The sequence below is a fragment of the Balearica regulorum genome, chromosome 3 (genome assembly GCF_011004875.1).
Source record: "Balearica regulorum gibbericeps isolate bBalReg1 chromosome 3, bBalReg1.pri, whole genome shotgun sequence".
NCBI classification, from domain to species: Eukaryota; Metazoa; Chordata; class Aves; order Gruiformes; family Gruidae; genus Balearica; species Balearica regulorum.
In genome coordinates, this window is record NC_046186.1 from 23,275,022 (window position 1) to 23,295,451 (window position 20,430).

General features: G+C 39.9%; 1 protein-coding gene across 16 annotated transcripts in view; it reads left to right on the forward strand.

Annotated features, from left to right (window-relative positions):
• ARHGEF10 (Rho guanine nucleotide exchange factor 10) overlaps positions 1-20,430 on the forward strand; it is a 119,472-nt gene that overhangs the window by 35,749 nt on the left and 63,293 nt on the right. For 6 of the 16 annotated variants that reach the window (XM_075747287.1, XM_075747285.1, XM_075747292.1 and 3 more), the window contains 10 exons: positions 648-938; positions 2,206-2,272; positions 3,243-3,322; positions 4,434-4,490; positions 7,884-8,047; positions 11,665-11,781; positions 12,998-13,112; positions 14,961-15,073; positions 18,896-18,973; positions 19,193-19,372. In XM_075747287.1, coding sequence (XP_075603402.1) covers positions 648-938; positions 2,206-2,272; positions 3,243-3,322; positions 4,434-4,490; positions 7,884-8,047; positions 11,665-11,781; positions 12,998-13,112; positions 14,961-15,073; positions 18,896-18,973; positions 19,193-19,372 — 1,262 coding nt within the window. Of the gene's footprint in view, positions 1-647; positions 939-2,205; positions 2,273-3,242; positions 3,323-4,433; positions 4,491-7,883; positions 8,048-8,076; positions 8,408-11,664; positions 11,782-12,997; positions 13,113-14,960; positions 15,074-18,895; positions 18,974-19,192; positions 19,373-20,430 lie in introns of those variants that run through there. The other 10 variants (XM_075747299.1, XM_075747298.1, XM_075747297.1 and 7 more) reach the window with 6 other exon arrangements.

Genomic DNA, 20,430 nt, shown 5'->3' on the forward strand with positions numbered 1-20,430 from the left:
AGTTGTACTTAGAGCTCAAACACCTTTGATCGCTTGAGATGCAGTTCTGCAGAGGGGCCTTTGGTTCTGCTGTACCTCAGCTTGTCTCAAGGAATACCAGCAACTTTGTGTAACAGAAAATAATTTATTTTCAAAGAAGAAAACTTGGAAAGTTGTTTTCTTTCCCCTTTTCTTAAAAGAGCATTTTCAGGACTGTTCTTTCAGGAGTGTCCCTCCAGTGAACTTTTTTTCTCCTCGTGACTGTTCCTAAAATGTTTCTTGTATTTCTGTTTATAAGATCCAAATTAATCTAGAATCCAGATTTTAACCTTCAGGGTTTAAGGCTGTTTTCAGCCATGAGCTTATGACAAGCAAAAGAGGACCCTGGCTACTTGTTAGAAATCCTCCTATTCAGGATTTAGAATCCAGTTATTGTTTTTCATAGGCATCCTTGTAACCCAGCTTGTTTTGCTGCTGTTGCATTCCTTGTCTGTAAAAAGGGGAGGATAGCATTACTGTGTGGGAATTTTATGAGTCATAGCTTGTAAGCAACTTGTATAGTAAGGATCATATCGGTGTTTAGGATATTTGCAAAGAGCAATATTAAGCAGCTGCAACAGGTATGAAAAATAAAGTGGGGTTTTTTGTGTTAATTTTTCAACTTCAAGGGGCTGATAATTTAGCAAACAGTGAGAAGCTACAAACATCACAACCTGCTGTGGAAGGCACTCCAGCCAAAGTAAATCCCTACTCGGTCATAAATATTTCACCAATCCAAGACAATGATCCATCCTCATCACCAGAGCCAAGTCCTCAAGAAGAATGTGCAAGTCCAAACTTGTCCGGTGGATATTCTGTTCCTGTCCCCTGTGGCTATGCTGTGCCATCTAATTTACCGTTGATACTGCCAGCATACTCCAGTCCTGTCATAATACGCAGTGTTTCTGTAGATGAAGAAGGTACTGTATTTATGCACCTTACTTTATTTGAAGGGGAATCCTTGTTTAATTTCAGGTACCTGTGCTCTTTTGTAAATGCTTGTGTAGTATTCAGCTTGGATGTTTGTGGGAGATTTTGTGTCAAAATACAAAGAGAACTCTATCCTCAGTATGAGCTAAAATGTCTTGTTGGACTTGGAAGAAAAATGTCAGTTTATTTAAAAAAAAAAAAGTTCCTACAGGACTCTGCTTGCTGTACTAGGATTGAGATACCATTGAAGATGCATAAGAAAAAACAAATGTACACAGTCAGTTCTTTCTCACCCCATCTTTAAGTTGGTGATGTTTGACCTTTGTTTTGCTGGCGCCGTATTAAAACATGTAGTACAAGGGAGGACTCCTCTCTTATCTTGCCATTAAGAATGATTAATGCTAATTCTCTTTTAATGTCATGAAATAATTTCCAGAGCGATAGTTCACTGTTCAAGCCAAATGGTTTCTTCTCATACCTTATCATGCTTTAGCTGTGTCCTGGAAGAGTTCCTGTCCCTTAACCTTTTCTATATGCACTTCTGTTTGGTTGGTTCGTTTCCAGTCCTTGTGGATTTAGAGTTGCTGTGGGATGTTTTCCTTGACAATTTGATGAATTCTGTTTGTCCTTTAGTACGATTTTAAGACAGAAGAGAAAACTTGAAAGGGAAACAACTATGGATTATTACAGAAACAGGAACAATACCTCATTTTGTAACTAGAATTGGCAAAGCTGACAGCTTCATGTCAAGAGAGCAGGAGGAACAGAAGGCACCCCATAACCTGCCTCATTTTTCTGTATTGTATTTTGAAAATGCTACTCTTTAGCTAGACAGTAATTCTACTGTAATTCCATGTACTGTGATACTTTTTTCATCTGCAGCCTGTGCTGTCTACCACCATTAGGAATATTGGCAAGTAAAAGCAAATGTATGTATGTGGGGTTGTTACTACCTGTAGAGGAATATATGTTTGAGAGATGAAAATTAAATGCATCAGACATTGTAATTTCTGCTTAACAGCTCTTACACCAAATTGCTGTGTCTCTAAATTCTTTCATTTGCAAAAATAGATAGTGTGAAGAAACTTCTAAATTTTTTTAAACGGGTTTGTTTAAGAATAAAAATATTGTATACAAGTAGATTGTTCATTAGCAATCAACTAGTAAAATCAGTTTCTTATGCTAAAATGTATCATTTGAACCACACTGAGTTTTTTCCCAAGCATTTTGCTGATTATATTTTTTTTTTCTACTTAGCAGGTACACAGGCAGCAACTGAAGAATGCCATTGTAATTCTGTAAACTCAGAGGAGCCTCAAAATAGGTGATTGCCAATTCAGCATGTTTTAATTCCTAAGAAGGCTTAATTCCTAAGAAGGCTTACATTTGATAAATCAAATATTTTATTTTTCTTGTGTGACACTTCCATGTTTGTTTATTTTAATTTTATTAACTCCATAACTCTGGTTGTGTACCAAAATCAGCACTGGTTGATAACTCACATGTATAACCATGCATGACATTTTTGAAGAAACTAGGTTTAATTTTTACAGAGTCATAGCAATGTCAGCTGCAACAGGCTGCTGGAGATCTTGTAGTCTAACCTCTGCTTTCAGCAGGATCACTGCCAACATACCGTTAGATTAGCCATCGCCTTGGTAGCTGAGCCTTGGAAACCTCCAAGGATGGAGATACTGCAGCTTTCCTGGGCAGTCTTCCCTGCTGTACTACCAGGTAGCTTCTCTAGAGGTAGCTTCTCTAGAGGTAGCTTCTCTAGAGGTAGCTTCTCTAGAGGTAGCTTCTCTAGAGGTAGCTTCTCTAGAGGTAGCTTCTCTAGAGGTAGCTTCTCTAGAGGTAGCTTCTCTAGAGGTAGCTTCAATTTCTGCACAACTCTTTAGAAGGGGGAGGATTGTGAAGCCAAAGACGTGCTGCTGCAGGTTCAGCCTCACCAGCACCAACCAGAGGAGGAGAACAGCCTTGCCAAGCTCAATGGCTCAATGCAGCCCAGAATGTCTTTAGACTTACAGTGAAAGAGCAGCTTTCACTTCACTGTTTTCTAAGAGTTTTCTGCTTTATGGTTGAAGAAGGGAAGTGTTTTCAATTTCTTGACTAAAATTGTCAGATTGTTAAATAGATTATTAATCTCCTAATTACATACTGAAGCAGTGGTTTTGAGTAATTAGCAGCCTCAGAGTAGGAACTGGAAGGCAGCAAGATATTTATTGTCTTCACAGTTGTTTAAGAACATTGTGGTGTAGCTTTTAATGCTTTTATTTTATGGCCTTTCTTTCAAGTGAAGATAACCAGGCCAAGAGAGATGATGATGCTCTGGCCAAGTGGGTTGCAGATCCTGCAAATACAGCATGGATGGAAAGTAAGTATCAGTGAGGACCAAAGTACAACTATAGAAGGTCAGTTTTATGTTGTGATCAGCAGTATGTGTGTATCTATATGTGTATATACATATTTTACAGGAATGTCCATGTTCACTTTTATTGTATTTTTTCAAATATGTTCTAGAACAGAGTTATACCAGTTAAAATGTTCAACAGTGTAATAAAATTGTGTATTTTAGAATAAAGTTAACATTCAGTTTTTCATGGAGTGCTTTTTGGAGTCTATGGAATCATTTGTCACTCTCTTAAGGAAATCATTTGGCTGCATCAATATGTGTACAGTGGAAATTTGCTCAAGTTCAGAGTCTGCTCTGTGGCTGTATATGAAATTGTTCTTCTCATGCATTAATTGGCAAATAAGTTCTTGGAGAAGGTGGAAGGGAAGAAATTGCCACTTTTTCTTAGTGTGTGCCCTTGACTCTTGACTGGCAGCTGCATTTTGAACCAGAGCAGAGACTGTGTGATTTGAGGACAGGTTATCCTGCCTGTCCTCAGCTGTTCCCACTGGGCTGGAGATTCATCTTACATGTCACTTCAAGTGACTGAAGAATTTGCATCCTTGTCCTGCCTCTTACTGTACTACATTGCATCATTACATTATTTAGGTTTGGGTCTTTCTAAACAATGTCTATTATAGCTTCTTTACAGCCATTTAGTAAGGCAATGAGCAGCCCTCGACAAGAACCACAGTGCTGTAAAAAGAAGGGAGAAATGTTTGCTCTTGAAGTGGATTTCTGTTTCCAGGCTACCAAAGGTCGTGATAAACAATGCAGATAAAACTGTGTGGTATTTCACAAGTACCTTATACTGGTTTTGTGCATTGTTGCATTATTTGAATGATGATTAGATATACTGTCAAAATTCTAGTGGAGGGTGAGTTATATCTCCATTTTATTCATGTGTGCCAATATAACCAAAATTCTTTAGAATAGAATATTTCAGTTGGAAGGGACCTGCAACAATCATCTAGTCTAAAAGTTAAAGCACGTTATTAAGGGCATGGTTCAAATGCCTCTTGAATGCTGTTTGTTGGTCCCATTCAAATTTTAGGGGGTTTCTCATTTGGGCTTTTTTCTGTTTTGCTTTTAGACCCAGATGAAGTAATTTACGATGATGTGCCAAGAGAAAATTCAGACTCTGAACCAGGTTTGAGGTCTTTGTAATACAGATCATGTTGAAAGCAATGCAATATGGAATTATGTGCACGTATACTGAATAGATATGTTCATTAAGTATCTAAAATATATGTAAATAGACCTAATACTGTGTCAATAATCGGTAGATCTTACAAAGTTCAAAATTAAACTAACTCTTGAAAGACTTTATCTCAGCAGGTCTCCTACACCGCTCTTCTCAGAAGCTGAATTCTGCTGTATTCTATTGATACCGTCCCAAATACTTGAGTATTCTGTATATTAGAGAATTAGTGTTGGGTGTTGTAGCTATAGTGACCTAAATAAGGCAAGGTAAGTAGGAAAAGGGTGTTTTAAATAGTTAAATAATGTATGGTAATGCATCATTGTCATGGTTATACAGAGAAATGCTCTATTCTTAAAGTCCCCCTTCAACACAGAAGTACGTGATAGATGGAAGAGGAGATTTCAGAGCGGCTATTTACCATTCTGATGGTGATGCTACAGAAATGTTTTATTTCAGCTTTGGGGTTGTGCAACTCCTGATGGTGTGACTATGTTTGGAAGGGGCAGAATAGATCTTATAGTAGTGCTGGAGCCAAGATTTTACTTTTACCGGGAATGATGGAGCTGTAGGGCTCAAGAAGCTTATTTCAATGAGTTCTTGCTCAGATTTGTTTTGCAGTTTTTTTTTACAGTGAAGACTCTGCTTAAAGCTTGGTTGCTACTAACTAATTTTGTGTTTGAGTGGATCAGCTTATTAGGAACTCAGCATCTACTTATCGTGGCTCTCAGAGGGTGCATGTGTTTGATACTGAAGTTGTTAACGATTCAAGAAAACACTTTTGCTTTCTTGTGTGAAAACCACATGTATCCTTAAAGCTGTAACATTTTTTCCTTTCTTGTCCTAAGTCGTGTTCGGGCAAGGTGTTTTACAAATTATTACTCAAATTTGTTTCATTTATTATTTGAAAGTATTATATTACATTTGTGACTTGAATGCTTTTATTACTGGAAGATCCCTCGGTAGACTGTGCTGCTCCGGGCAGGGACATCTTTGCATTGTGGCTGCTCAGTCAGGAAACACGTACACCAAGGCCAGGAGGCTGAGCTGGGGAGGGATGTAGGACATGCAGCAAAGCTCTGCTGAGCATCTTGGTCAGAATTTTCAGCTTAACCCAGAAGATACTAATTAAAATTAAAATAAAAATTAATTAAAATCCATTCTCCACAAATACAGGCTGGGCGGAGAGTGGATTGAGAGCAGCCCTGAGGAGAAGGACTTGGGGGCTGTTGGTTGATGAAAAGCTCAATATGAGCTGGCAATGCACGCTTGCAGCCCAGAAAGCCAACCGTGTCCTGGGCTGCATCAAAAGGAGTGTGACCAATAGGCTGAGGGAGGTGATTCTGCCCCTCTACTCTGCTCTTGTGAGACCCACCTGGATGGATTTCTGTGTTCAGCTCTGGGGTCCCCAGCACAAGAAAGACATGGAGCTGTTGGAGCGAGTCCAGAGGAGGGCCACAAAGATATCAGAGGGCTGGAGCACCTCTCCTATGAAGACAGCTTGAGAGAGTTTGGGTTGTTCAGCCTGGAGAAGAGAAGGCTCCAGGAAGACCTTATAGCAGCCTTCCAGTACCTAAAAGGAGGCCTACAAGAAAGTTTGAGAGGGACTTTTTACAAGGGCATGTAGTGACAGGACAAGACTTTAAACTGAAGGAGGGTCGATTTAGATTAAGTGTTAGGAAGATATTCTTTATTGTGAGGGTGGCCCAGAGAGGTTGTGGATGCCCCATCCCTGGAAGTGTTCAAGGCCAGGTTGGATGAGGCTTTGGGCAACCTGGTCTAGTGGAGGGAGTCCCTGCCCATGGCAGGGGAGTTGGAACTAGATGATCTTTGAGGTCCCTTCCAACCCAAAACGTTCTATGAGAAGTTGGCTTTCTGTTTGTCCCCAAAGACATTGAAAGTTTCTGAGAAAATAGATAGTGAGGGAAATTTCATCTTTGTACATTCATGATCTTGTTGTTTATTATTTGTATGTTTAGTCAGGGAGACACAACTGTTCCAAAAAAGTCACAGTCAGAGCTCGGTCTACATTAGCACAGGGACAAGATGTGTCCACCAAATCACTGGGTATAGCCTGCCCCAATACTGTCATTGTAAAAGTTTGACTTACGTAAGTCTTGACTTATTTTGACTTACTATGATGATTCTCTTAAATTAGTCATTGTGCTAGATTACCACTAAAATGTCATCTTCAGTAGTGTATTTAAGGACAATCTTGATATGCATGGAGGTTTAAAAAAAGAATTGTTAAATTGTGATTCTTCCACATTAGACAAAATTCCTCTGTGTTAATTCTAAATAATTTAATTAATGTTAAAACTATTATTAGTCAAAATGTAGTTTTTAAATCACAGAATCCTGACTTTAGACTGATGTGTAAAATATGTCAGCTTTACTTTTGAGTATGTATTTTTTCTCACTTGAAATAAAACTTCAATCTTAAAATGAAAGCACAACTTTTGTTTGCTGAATTTAATATGAGACAGTTTTAAATGAAGCGTTATAATCTCTGACAATAGAGATCTCTGGCAGAAGTGTCCATGCTTCTCTACTTGTAATGACAAATGATGCTGCATGTAGAGTGCATGCCTGTTTCCTGATAAGTCATTGGCACTAAAAATTTTCCATTTTGTTTTGAGTCAGTTTGTCGTATTTGATGTCTGTGCCAATGAAGACACTCGTGTCTTTAACAGGTGATACTATGGTCAGCCTTTGCAATATAGCTTTCTATATCTTGACAAGGTTAATATTCAAGGTCCTAGACTAGATTATGAGCAAGGTAAATTGCAGGTATGGGAGACTCCAAGTGACTGGTGGAGTTGCAAGAATGGCAAGTCATAAAATATCATAGTGTAACATGTTTCTTGCTACTTTGATCTGTTTGCTTGAAGTAGTGACATTTTTGTTTGATTCTTGCAATATTTTAGCATTTGTCATCAGAGCTGATGGTGAAGGTATTCCTAGGGACAAATGGCAAGCTTGCAGATGGAAGGATGCTTCTTCACAGTGCAGACGTGTTTACAGCTACAGTTCGAACTGCCTTTGAATTTCTTCTAAAACGTGTTGTGGGATTTGGACAAAACAGTGCAGTTTGAGTAGGGCATGTTTTTAAAAGGATCGTGGTGTGTACCCGTAACACTGTGTCCTCTTTTAGTACTCTGTTTCAACAAAGACAACCCACTTTGGCTGTTTAAATATTGGATTTAATTCACATTTTAAAATGTGCGTACAAAAGTCTATATAGTTCTTAACAGTACATCCTGAACAAGTTTTTTTGGTGTTTAAACAAACAAAAATTTCAGTGTAGGTTTTTTTTTTATTATTTTGGTTTAATTCTTGCAGAGGAAATGATTTATGATGATGTTGAAAATGGTGATGATGGTGGAAACAGCTCGCTGGAGTATGGGTGGAGTTCAAGTGAGTTTGAAAGCTATGAAGAACAGAGTGATTCTGAGTGTAAAAATGGAATTCCCAGCTCCTTTTTGCGAGGCAACCACAAGAGACATGTATGTATCCCACAGTGCTGCTCAGTCACTGAGGTTATCCTGATTTCCAACACTTACCTTTCCCACCTCTATGTCCTTTCTCCTCAATCCAGTTTCAAGTGCCAACAGCATCTTTTTAAAGGAGACATAAATCAATGTGGGAGTGACAGTCCACAACAAAATGTAACAAGAAAAAGAAAAAATGAAAATATTAAACAGAAGTTCCTTTAAAAAAAGAAAAAACTCAAATTGGATAAAAGTAAAATTAAAAATGAGATTATTTTTGCTTGTGGGCGGTTCCTCACCTTTTCCTCTTTTGCAGCTGCTGGATTAGTGTAAGTGGTAATTGAGTGTGGAAAACAATGTGAAGAACAAATGGGGGTAAGCCTGACAAGACTTGAAGTTTTGGGATCCTTCAGGTGCTTAAAAGTCACAAAACTGTTTGCCAATGTTCCCTACCTTTCTGTCTTAGATCTGTATCACTTTGGTTGTTTGAAGGTGGCTGAGCTTAAAAAAAAAAAAAATTAATTTTTTTTTGTGATCAAGAGAAGTCTGTACCATTTATTAAAGAGAGAAGAGAGGTGGCATGATTAAAATGATGCATCTGTGGCACATCTCTAGTCTAGTATCTTTGGCTACATCCATGCCGCAGGAGGCAGGTGTTCTGATAGCACGTCAGGAGGAGCCTTGGACTCCACGGCTCTTACTGCTTCAGCTCCTCTCCTTCTGGCTCTCTACCCTTTCCATGAGAGGGAAGTCTTGCCTGGGACCTGGGCAGCCTCCTGCTGCCGGTTCCCCACTCTGAGTGCTTTGATGATAGGAATGTGGGGCAGAGTGGTAGCAGGCAGGGCCGGGAGTCACTGCAAAATCCTCAGGGGGGCCCCCAGTGTGTGCTGGCAAGGGATAGACTTCACAGCTGCATAGTGTTAGCTGCTCCAGCACCCCGTGGCTGGAGGATATAGGGGTAGTGGTCAGGGTGTTCTTCCATGGGACCCTTATCTTAATTTTGCAGGTTTCTTACCTTGTTGAGAATAAAAGCCTCACTGTCTATGTTTCCCACCAGTAAACATTATCTGCTCTGCTCCCACCTCCATCCTTGCTGCCTGCCCTTTGGAAATCAGGGAATGAGCAATTGTCCTGGTTTCAGCTGGGATAGAGTAGGTCTTCCTAGTAGCCGGCATAGTGCTATGTTTTGGATTTAGTATGAAGATAATGTTGATAACACACTGATGTTTTAGTTGTTGCTAAGCAGTGTTTACAATTAGGTCAAGGACTTTTCAGCTTCCCAGGCTCTGCCAGCGAGGAGGCAGGAGCCTTCTGCAGGAGGTGCACAAGAAGCTGGGAGGGGACACAGCCAGGACAGCTGACACAAACTGGCAAAAGGGATATTCCATACCTTATGATGTCATGCTCAGTATATAAGCTAGGGGGAGTTGGCCAAGGGGTGGCAGTTGCTGCTTGGGAGCAGGCTGGGCATCAGTCAGCAGCTGGTAAGCAATTGCATTGTGCATCACTTGTTTTGTATGTTCTTTTGTTATTATTACTTTATTTTCCTTTGTTGTCCTGTTAAGCCATTTGTTTCTCAACCCATAAATTTTACTTCTTTTTCTGATTCTCTCCCCTATCCCACTGTGGGGGGTGGGAGAGCGAGCGAGCAGCTGTGTGGTGTTTAGCTGCCTGTCGAGTTAAACCATGACAGCAATTAACTGCAAGACTTGAGCCCACCCAAATCAGCACTTTGTAAGCTGAGAGCTCATCTTCTGCTTTTGTTTTGGTTTTGTCCTGAGTAGAACAAGTTTAAGCTATTGCAGCTGTTTCTTTCTGGGGAGTTTTTTAACTAGGCTGAAGAAAACTGAGTTTGATTTTTTTGTTTGTTTTTTTTTTTTTTTTAAACCTTTGGAAAAGACTAGGAAATAACTTTGCAGTTGAGTGTCTAAGTCTTAACACTGTTGCTGGTTTGTTCTTTTTTTTTTATTTTTTTAAATCTTTTCCTGTTATCTGTAGCTTCAGCTTTGGCTATAGTCATAGGAATCTATTTACATATGTGCACAAAGCAAGGTTTAAAGCCATTTTTAAAGTACTTCTTTACTTTGATCTGTCACAGGAAACTGTTGACAGCGGGTTGAGAGTGATGATGCCAGGATCAGGGACAGAGACCGAGGAGTGGTGGGAGGAGAGAGGTGTGTTCTGGGGTACTGCCCTGCAGCGGGCTTTTCCAGACCTGTGACCACAGGTTGTGAGGATGGGGATGAGGAGCCTAGGAACACAGTAATTGCTGCAGGGAGAAGTCAGAGGGGCTGCTGAACCTGGCTGGGTTATTGGGAAGTGGAGAAGTCAGGAAACGAGGAGAGGTTTGTCTGAGAATGAGAAAAGACAGAAATTTGAAGGTTGCTGAGAAACCACTTCACTTTATACCTAGTCTCTGTATCCATTCCTTGCACTCTCACTTCTCCTCAGGTCTTGTGATGGATGTTACAGTATTTTCCCAGCACATCTCCTTCTGTAGTCTTTCAGAACCTGTGATGGACTTGCCTTGCTTATTATTTTTTTTTCTGTTGATTTAAAAACGTGGAAGGTTGGAGGTGGGATTTTTAGTTGTAAGTGCTAGTATGACTTCCCTCAAAGTCACTTTTTTTATTTGTTTATTTTAAGATGGGAAGGGTTTTGTGCTATTAAATATTTCTGGTCTGTGAACCTGATGCTGTTCTTAATTATACTGCTCTAATGCCAGAATCATCATGTTGGAGGTAATCGCGTCCTGACCCAGCCTAGTGGAGCTGAATGCCAGACCTGTCCCTTTGTTTGCAACTCTGTATGCCTTCTCTTTCCTGATGCTTTAATCTCTTGCCAAATAACTGTTGACATCAAGCTGAGGGTTTTTCCATTGGACTTCTATTATAAGGCACACCAAATGTTTCCTTTTTTTCTAGTTAGATTTTAACCTCTTTTATCTGGCTTTCTCAAAATGTTTAACAATTGTTAATTAGTATTCCAGAGCATTTCCCTGGGTTAATTTCCTTACCTTGCAAATGGATGTATTCATGTACGAGATGGTTACACCCATGGTCATATGATGAGACTGTGTAGAGCTGAGGAAAAACATGCGCTTCCCGATTCCCATGCAATTACAAGACTGCATCCTTCCCTGTTAGTGTCTCCTTGCCCAACTTGCTGGCACTGTCAATCTCCATCTTCTCAGGTGCTTCTGCAGGTTCTTCAGCCTTTGAGAATTCTTCCAATTCACTGTTTTGAAAGATAGTCAGAAATACACTCTCTAGGATTTGTGTTCCACCACATGATGCTTGTGGATAAAGTTGATGCGATGTTTCCATACCATTTGTAAGAGATGTACACAACATAATTAATATGCAGTTAGCTTAGACTAAGGAACTTTGTCCCTCTCTTTAGGTAGTTGCCAGCGTAGCGCGAAGGTACCTGGTTGAATTTCAGGAAGTACAGCGATGTGCAGGAGTGACGGTCTATTTGTTGGGTCGGAGCTTCCTCAAATGATGATTTTCCATTAGTTGTCTGTGTATCAATAGGCAGACTGGGCAACATGCATGATATACGCGAGTACTTTAGCATGAAGTTTGCACTGCAGGCTTTTTGAAAAGATTGTGTCTTTTTATACACTGTAGCTTTCTCATGACCTAACGCGTTTAAAGGAGCATTATGAAAAAAAGATGAAAGATTTGATGGCAAACACTGTGGGAGCAGTAGAGATTCAGCAACTAAAGCAAAAACATGAGCTGAAGGTAGTGTAGTTGATTTTTGTAACTAGCTATGTTTAAATGTTTGCTTTTTCCAACACAGACAATGTTGTCTTTTTCTTTTACAATAATTTGAAAAAGCAGGCAATAATTTTTATGAAATGAGTTCTAAATGTGCTGGATTATTATGCAGTTTATCTTAAAAATACTTTGTCAAGGACCTTTTCTCATGCTTATTTTTAATGGTAACAGTTTCAGAAGATGAGATAGGGCATTGTCCTTCCCTGCTGACTGGTGCCCTTATCCCAGAGTGTGAGCCAGGCATTCAGCCCCGGAGCCTCTCTGAGACCCGGGTGAGCTCCATGGGGCTAGCCTGACCCTGGCTCTCCAGCCATGTGGGATCAAATTGTGGGAGTCAGAATCTCGGTGCTCTGCATTCTGAATGGAGCCAGTATGAAAAAGCTGGGTTTTGGTAAAAGCTTCGGTTCAAACTGAGAAATTGCCTGATTGCAGCAAGACAGCTTTGTTTGTGTTCTCATGTCGCTGTTGATGTCAGCACAGCTCTGACAGTAGTGGGGATTTTTTGTTGTGGTGGCATTTTGGGAAAGCAAGAATACAAAGCAGTTTTTTTAATAAACATTTCCTAGCAAAACAACACTTCTTGGGTTTTTTTGCATGAAATTTCTTTTTGCTGTAGTAGTGTACTATAAGATTATGCAAGTCTTAATTAAATCAACTTATTAATTCAGTTAATGAAATTATTAGTTGCAACATTTTTTGCAAAACAGTGTTTATTTAAGAATATAGTTAATATAGAACTGAGTCTAGGGGATTATCTTCAGGTCAGAAATACTTTGGCAGAGTCAGTGGGACTTTGGAAGACGGACAAGAACCCTGGCCATTAATGATATCTTGTAGTATTTATTTGTTATATAACGTAAAGCTGAACATTTGAGACTATTTTGAGTTCAGATGTTTGATGCAGAAGGGTTCTTAAACATTTCTGCTATTTTTAGGCTTGCATATAATATTGCCATGAAGTAAGTCCCTTTCTCCAGGTTTAACTTTATTAAGAAAAAGTACAGGTGGTCAGATCTGAGCTTTGATGGATCTGTGTACTTACTATCTATTCCTTTGACTTTGGGCTGTATTTATAGCCTAAACTACTTGACAGTGTTTTGATCAAAAATACTTTGCATGGTATGCTCAAACGTGTTGCTGTTATTCACTGAACATGTAGACTGTATTTTTTGTCTTACAGATGCAAAAGCTTATGAGAGCTGCTAGAGAAGGTACCAAAGATGGGCTCGAAAAGACAAAAGCAGCTGTGAAAAAGGGTCGTTCTTTCATTAGAACAAAATCTTTTATTTCTCAAGGTATGTGCCAATTACACTGTGTTTTGTTACTGTCTCTAGTCATTTCTGAGAAAGGAAGTGAATGGCCTAGCAGGTTTTTGTACTGGGAGCTGAGTACTGGATGCATGAAATCAACTTTATATCAATAAAATAAGGTATAATATTCAGTTCAGATGAAAGTATGGTCAGTGCATCTTGAGTAGTTTTAGGTTTGGCACAAGAACCTGAGTGACCTGAGAAGCCTGAGGAGCACAGAGAAGGGTCCACTTAACAACAACATCCCACCAAAGAGTGTCACAGATGCTACTGGTATAGGGGAGTATGGAAATTGTGTTAAGGTGCTAAGTCTGTCCCGTTCCCTCTATTGCGTAACTCCTGAATGTCAGGAAAGTCTGCTGGTATGACATGGGTTTCGGTGGAGTGATAGTTGACTATTTAAAAACTTTGTTGTAGCCAAGGGATAACAAAAGCTTTCAGTACTTAAGAGTGGAAGTAGGGAAAAAGACTCTTCTGCTTTATCACAGTTCAGTGATTTTTGATGAAAGCTGAGTTTGGATTGGGAAAACAGAAAGTGGTCTAAAATCAAAAAGCTAAAAGCATTTGTGTTCTCTAGTTAGGAATAATCATCAGTACTCTGTCATGAGCCTCAGCAGCAGCAGTCCACAGTTGATTTTTTGCAAGAGGCAAGGGGCAGTAACTGAATACAAACTTATTTCTTCTTCAGGATAAGTCTGAGAGTTTCTGCTCAAGTTTCTGCCCAACTAATTGAATGGTTGTAACTTCAGAGCTCGTAACACTACAATTTTAGGAAGCTAAAACCACAAGACTGAAACAGGACGTTTTTAGTGAGCGAGCTAACATAAAGTTGCATTCTGTGTGTAAGGACCAGGTCACATCTTATGTCCCTGTCATGGCTTCTAACTGCTTTTGAATCTACCTAATTTACAGAAAGAAAACAGAAAGTTATTTGCACAAACTTTAGTGATCAAAAATGTATCCTCAACTTCTTGCTGTTGCACAGGAGAAAATGATCTGCTTCAGTAGGGCAGTGTTACAGTGGACCTGGCATTCCTCCTTACATTTCTAGAGGTTAGGTAGCAGACACAGGATATCTGTGGATAGTTTAATCCCTTAGCCGCTTGCCAAATCAGCAGGGAGCTAGTAACAATTTGTCGACTAAACTCATGAACTCCTCCTTTGCTTCCCTTTCTGTTCTAAGACACAGTTTCTCATATTGTTCGTTCTTTATCTCTTTTCCTTGTGTCTGCTTTTTGGCTGGCTGCGTACTGCCACCTACCACTGCACTTTGGTGGTGCTTTTTGCCTAAGATTAGTACATAGGGACCAATGCAGAATCCCTTACTGTCATATCTGACAAAAGCCAACGTTTTGGTACATTTGGCTATTTATTTTAGTTCAGTTGTGGAAGGATGTATGGAATTTTTTAAAGCTGGATCATATTATGGGTGTGTTTAATTTGTTCCCAAAGGTCATTTATTTCAAAACTGCTGGCCCTGGAGCCGCAGTACTTTAACCCTAGTTGTCATGTCCTACACTCTAGACAGCCCTGCACTCCTGGCTGTGAAGAGGCAGTAGAGGTGAAGCAAATGATGCATAGGCTGTGTAGATTTTAGGGTTTTGAGATACCTTTAAAAGGTGTTCTGTATTAAGGTGCCTATTGGTGGTGGTATTTGTGTGATTTCACAGGTGATACAGAAGTGCTGGGGAATTTCTTTTGTTTGGTAAGTGAAAATAAGACTGCTGTGTAATGACTGTACTTGGATGATAGGATCTTTGCCCTTTTTTTTTTTTTTTTCTTTCAGTCTACATGTTGTAAAAGTTCACATTTTGGTTATTCAATTATTTGTAGATCATAGATCTTCATGTCTGGAAGAAGAAGAGCTAAATTTATTTATTGATGTGGACTGTATGCATACAGAAGCAATTATGACTCCTATGCCTGAAGGATTATCACAGCAGCAGGTAGTAGGCTTTTGGAAGTACGGTCTTCTGCCTCTTTTCCCTCCCCTTCTGCTCTGCATCAATGGCTTCCAGGTGCCTTGCTCTTCAAACATCTTGGCATTTAACATAAATTAAGTGGACATAAAATTCAGAACTGAATAAGCAGGTTTTTGAAAATTGGTATGTGTTCATGTAGTTGCATCAGCCCTGTGAATTCAGCTAGAGATGCAAAATGCTGGTTTGCATTATAAAATTATCTATAATACTTATATTATTTCACTACCTGAACACTTAAACTAAATATGATGGGTTTGATTGAAAAAGAAGAGAGCGTAAACATTTTTATTGAGTCAGAAGACATTGCTCCAGGATTTCTGTTTTAAATGTAGAGAATATCCTGTATACTCTCTGAATCTTAAGGTTTCTGCTCATTAAAAAAAAAACTTGTCCCCAATAAAGTCAAGTCTACAGAAGAGTATATTTTGCTGTTCTCTACCTCAAAATCTATAGTCACTGTGAAAACCATTTCAAAAACCACTGAAATCAGCATCAGTTAGAAATTTTGGCTGAAAATAAATCCTGTGGGTTCGTGTTACTCTGTTGTTATGACAAGTAATAATTGTATGAGAGTTTCTAGCTTCTTGTGGTGTCAAGTCATGAGCTGGTCAGTACCTTCAGAAAATGAGCAGAAAACCAAATTAAGGGGCAGTTGAGGAGAGTGGTGTAAGTTTTTTTTGCTTGCTTGGTGAGGTTTATTTTTCTAATATGTTTAGCACAGTCAAGTGCTAATCTTGTAACAATGCAGCTACCAAGCTGTGTTACGTTACTGTAAGATCTCATTACAGTGTAAGATCTGAATGTTGTCTTTTCCTTCTTTCCAAATACAGGTTTGAGAGTTTCACTGTTTGTTTTTGGGGTTTTTTTGTAGGTAGTTAAAAATAAATGTGCTCTCTTTTGGATAAACAGAGCACTCTTAGTTTGGAGTAAACTAGTCGATCTTGTGTAGGCCATGATGTGTGTTGCTTATCGCCCCAGGAGGAGCTGCCCAAGTGGGCAGAGATGGAGTTAGGAAAGCCAAAGCTCAGCTGGAGCTAGTGAGGTGTGAGGGGCAACGGTAAAATGTTTCTTATATGTTCATTGGCAGCAAAGGGAAGGCTAAGAAAAATATGGGTCTGCTGCTTGATGGGACAGGGACCTAGTGACAAAGGACACTGAAAAGACTGAGGTACCTAAAGCCATCATTGCCTCAGCTGTTACTGGTGAGGTTTGTCCTCAGGCCTCTGACGCCCCTGAGCCCAGAGGCGGGTCCCGCTGGAGTGAAGCGTTACCCACAGCTAGGCAGTACTGTGGCCAGTGAGACATACTGGTGTCCATGGGACTGGGTGGGATGGATTTAAGGGTGCTGAGGGTAAGGCCTTTCTCTGTCATCTAAGATCACAGTCATCAGATGACTGGTAAATGTCACGCCCATCCTCAAGAAGAGCAAGAAGGAGGGAAACTAGGGTCTGACTGGCCTTACCTTAGTCCCCGCGAAGATGATGGAGCAAATTCTCCTGGAGCTATTTCTGGGTTCGGGAGGACAGGAGAGCAGTAGGGAACAGTCAGCATAGATGGACCAGAGTCCATTTGTGCCTGACCAGCCTGAGTCCCTTTGACATGACTGGCCTGTGGACAGAGAGCAGAGGATGTCGTTTCCCTCTGCTTTAGCCAGGCTTTCGACCGTCTCCTGAAGTACCCTGGTAGCCATGTAGGTAAGATATCATTTGTATGGGTGGACTAGAAGGTGGGTGGAAAACAGGCGAGGACACAGTCTCAGAGGGTTGTAGTCCATGGTACAAAGTCCGGTGGGTGGCCAGTGTTAGTGGTGTCCCTCAGGAGCGGACACAGGGCCTGTGGTGTTTGATGCCTTTATTAACCATCGGGATATCAACCGCAGTGCACATTAGGATGCGATGCCAAACTGGAGGGGTGCAGCAGGCCACGTGTGGGAGGCTGGGGCTGCTGGTCAGTGTGGCTTTGATGGGCTGAGGTTGACAGAAGGCTTGGGCAGCTCAGCAGAGGCCAGCACAAGTCCTGGCTGTGGGACAGAATGACCCTGTGCCACAGCTCAGGCTGGGCGCCAGCAGACTACGCAGCAGCTCTGGGTGTCCCAGCTGGAGAGGGTGAAGCCCAGAAGCTCCTTCCAACCTGGGATGCTGTGCCACGAACGAGCCGACTTTATGAATGTGCTTGCTTTAAACAGCAGGTGGCATGGTAGCTTCTGTTTAAAACCAGTGCTGTTTTGCTAAAACTTGTCCTGTCTTGGGTCTCAGTCTGAGAGCTTTTGCTTTGTTTTAATACTGGCACCTGAATTGTTATAAGTTGTTTATGTTTGTATAATACTGATACTAGCAAAAATGTTAATATAAATCTAAGATTTGCATGCAAGCCTCTTGTAAGTTGTGCATGTCTATTGCAATAAGCACTATTAAGTATCTATTTTGTGTATTACAGAGCCTGAAAAAAAAGCCAAAACATTTTCTACAGATGTTTATTCTTTTCAGATGTTTATTCTTTTCAGAAGAACAAACTGTGACTAAAAGTAGAGTTAGTATCCTTTACCAGAGCAGCTGATGCATTATACCAAATAAGACACTGCTAAAACCATTCTAAACACAAATTAGTCACAACTAATTTTACTGTATATAATCTTTAAGCAAGTCCTCAGATAATTTTGAAATCTTCCTTTGAAATGCCAGTACTTGAAAGAAAATCCTTGCATAACCTGCACTTAACTTAATAATGCAAAGTGTGGAGAATTAAAGGCAGCCATGGCAGAGGAGGCAGGAGGCTGTGGGGATTAGGAGCAGAAAGAAGCAAGTCTGAGATTTGAGTTTCATGGTCATTTAGGCTGGCTTAAAATAGCAAAAGAAGCAGTTTTGCCTTCCCTTGTAGTTGTGGGGAGAGGTTTGATCCTGCCCTTGTGCTGTCTTCTCCCTCAAAGAGAGTCCTGCTTTTGAAAGCCTTGGGATGAGCTAGATTAGGAAAATGATTTGGGTAAAAAAAAAAAAAAAAAACAACATAAAACCAGAAAGAAACCTAATCAATAACAGTAAGAAGTTTAAATTTTAAACCAAATAGGATCCCCAGGCCTTCATGTCATGTCACCTGCACATGCATACAATGTGTGTCTCAGCTGAATTGCAGAAGCAGGAGGTGGAGAAAGAGGTGTGATGAATAGCCTGTAGTTTGTAAACATGAAATAGGGTAGTATTTCCTGAAGCTCCTACAATTCTATCAATTGGTATGAATATAGATGAGATGGGGTTTTCACTTATGCATGGTAATGCCCAAAAAAGAAAGCTGACTTACTCAGACACTTTCTCAGTGATGCATTCATGTTAGCTTGTTTGTCCTTCAGGTTACTCCTAATAAATTTATAAAACATATTAAAAAAAGAAAATTAATCTTGAAGACTGAGTTTGAAAATTTGTTACCTATTTTGTTGCATTTAATTGAAGTAGCCAACATCATCTATACCTATTATTATTTCTATTAATGCCTAAATTTACACATCTAAAATTAAAAGACATTTCAAAAGTAAAGCTTGGAATTGCAACAGTCAGCAAAGATTATACATATAGATACAATAACTGTTGTGTTCTTTAAAATAAGTAATTTTAGAGTAATAGTAAAGTTAATTATTTTTGAAGAGGTACAGTATTATTTTATTGCAGTTCCAGTATTGAAATTGCTTTGTGTTTCTTGTGTTTTATTAATACGAGAATTTTATCATCAGCATTCCCAACTATGATGAATGTGTTACCTGATTAGAACTTCAGTCAAAACTTTGTTTCTTAACAGGTTGTGAGAAGGTATATTTTGAGCTCTGTAGTTGACAGTGAGAAGAATTATGTGGATGCTCTCAAAAGAATCCTGGAGGTACCTTAATATCTTTTGCATTTTATAATTTGAAAATTTTAAAAATAGTCAAATCCTTAAAGAATCTGTAGTATGACTCACATAGATTTTGCTACAGGTGCTTCATGCCAAATGTTTAGAAATTTTGTGTGTGTACTGTTACATAAGGGGTTTTTTTTCTGCTTGTAGAATACCCTTTTTTTTGTTTGTTTGTTTAAATGTGTTTTTTTCCTCCCACAGCAGTATGAGAAGCCCCTTTCAGATATGGAACCAAAATTACTGAGTGAAAGAAAACTCAAAATGGTCTTTTATCGAATTAAGGAAATTCTTCAATGCCATTCGATGTTTCAGATTGCGCTGGCAAGTCGTGTATCTGAGTGGGACTCTGTTGAAATGATTGGTGATGTCTTCGTTGCTTCAGTAAGCACATGCATCTGAACAGACAATCTGGTTTTACTTTAGGCTTGTTATTTCATTGCCATCTCTCTCTGTCTAACTTGGCCACTTTATTCCCATATTCTCCAATGCCTGTTGGCAACTGTCAGAATATGTATGTACCGTCCTGGTAAGGAAGCTGACACCAACACGTGTCTTCGGCTTTGTTGGCAGATGTGAAAGGATTGTGGGCAAAATTTTCAGGCTTTGATCAAGCCTTCAGATACTTAAAGAAACAGTTTCTTTTTCGGAGGAGATAGAGATTCATAAACCCACCAAAATGAAGGTGAGATTGAGACACTTAAAAAGTAGGTAGTCATACATACTATGTTCCTTGGGAGTAGAAAAAAACAACATAGTAGGTGATGTCCTGAATTCCTGGATTTGAAATGAGCCTGCGGCATAGTTAAAGAATATTTTAAAACATTATCCTGCCCTTAATGGAGGGCCATCTGGTAAAGGACTGAACTAGCCACTGTGTTAAATTAGAGGAGACAAGAAGTGGCCTTGGTTGATAGAAGACGTTGTTCCCACCATGAGTGTGTGGATGGAAAAGGCTGCCTACATGCTGATTTGATTGAGTACATTGTTTTGCTGCTGGAAATTACCACCTTTTCATGCCTGCTGTAAGAGCTGGGATCTGTGTCTCTGAGTGCTTTGGCCTCCTTTCAGTCAAAATGAAAAGGTTACTAAAGATTTGCTGTTTAAAGCAAACCTGTCTTGACTGAAGCAAATTAGGTAGCATTAATGAGACCAGCTCTGCAGAAGAGGGATAAAATTACTAAGGAGGCAATGGGCAGCGATCTTAGCCTTCACATGACTGTTTGCAGGCCACACAACCCATCTGCTTTCCTGGTAAACCCTTACCAGCTGAAGATGGGGATGAAGGCCCACAGACCTCGCTGGTTCACCAAATCTGGAAGATAGGCAGCAGTGGACTGCAGATCAGGGGATCCCAGCAGCCGCTTTGAATCTCAGTGAATGCCCTTTGATTGCCCGTAGTCCTCAGGCTCTGAGCAAGTGTCGTAGCCAAGATGAAGCTA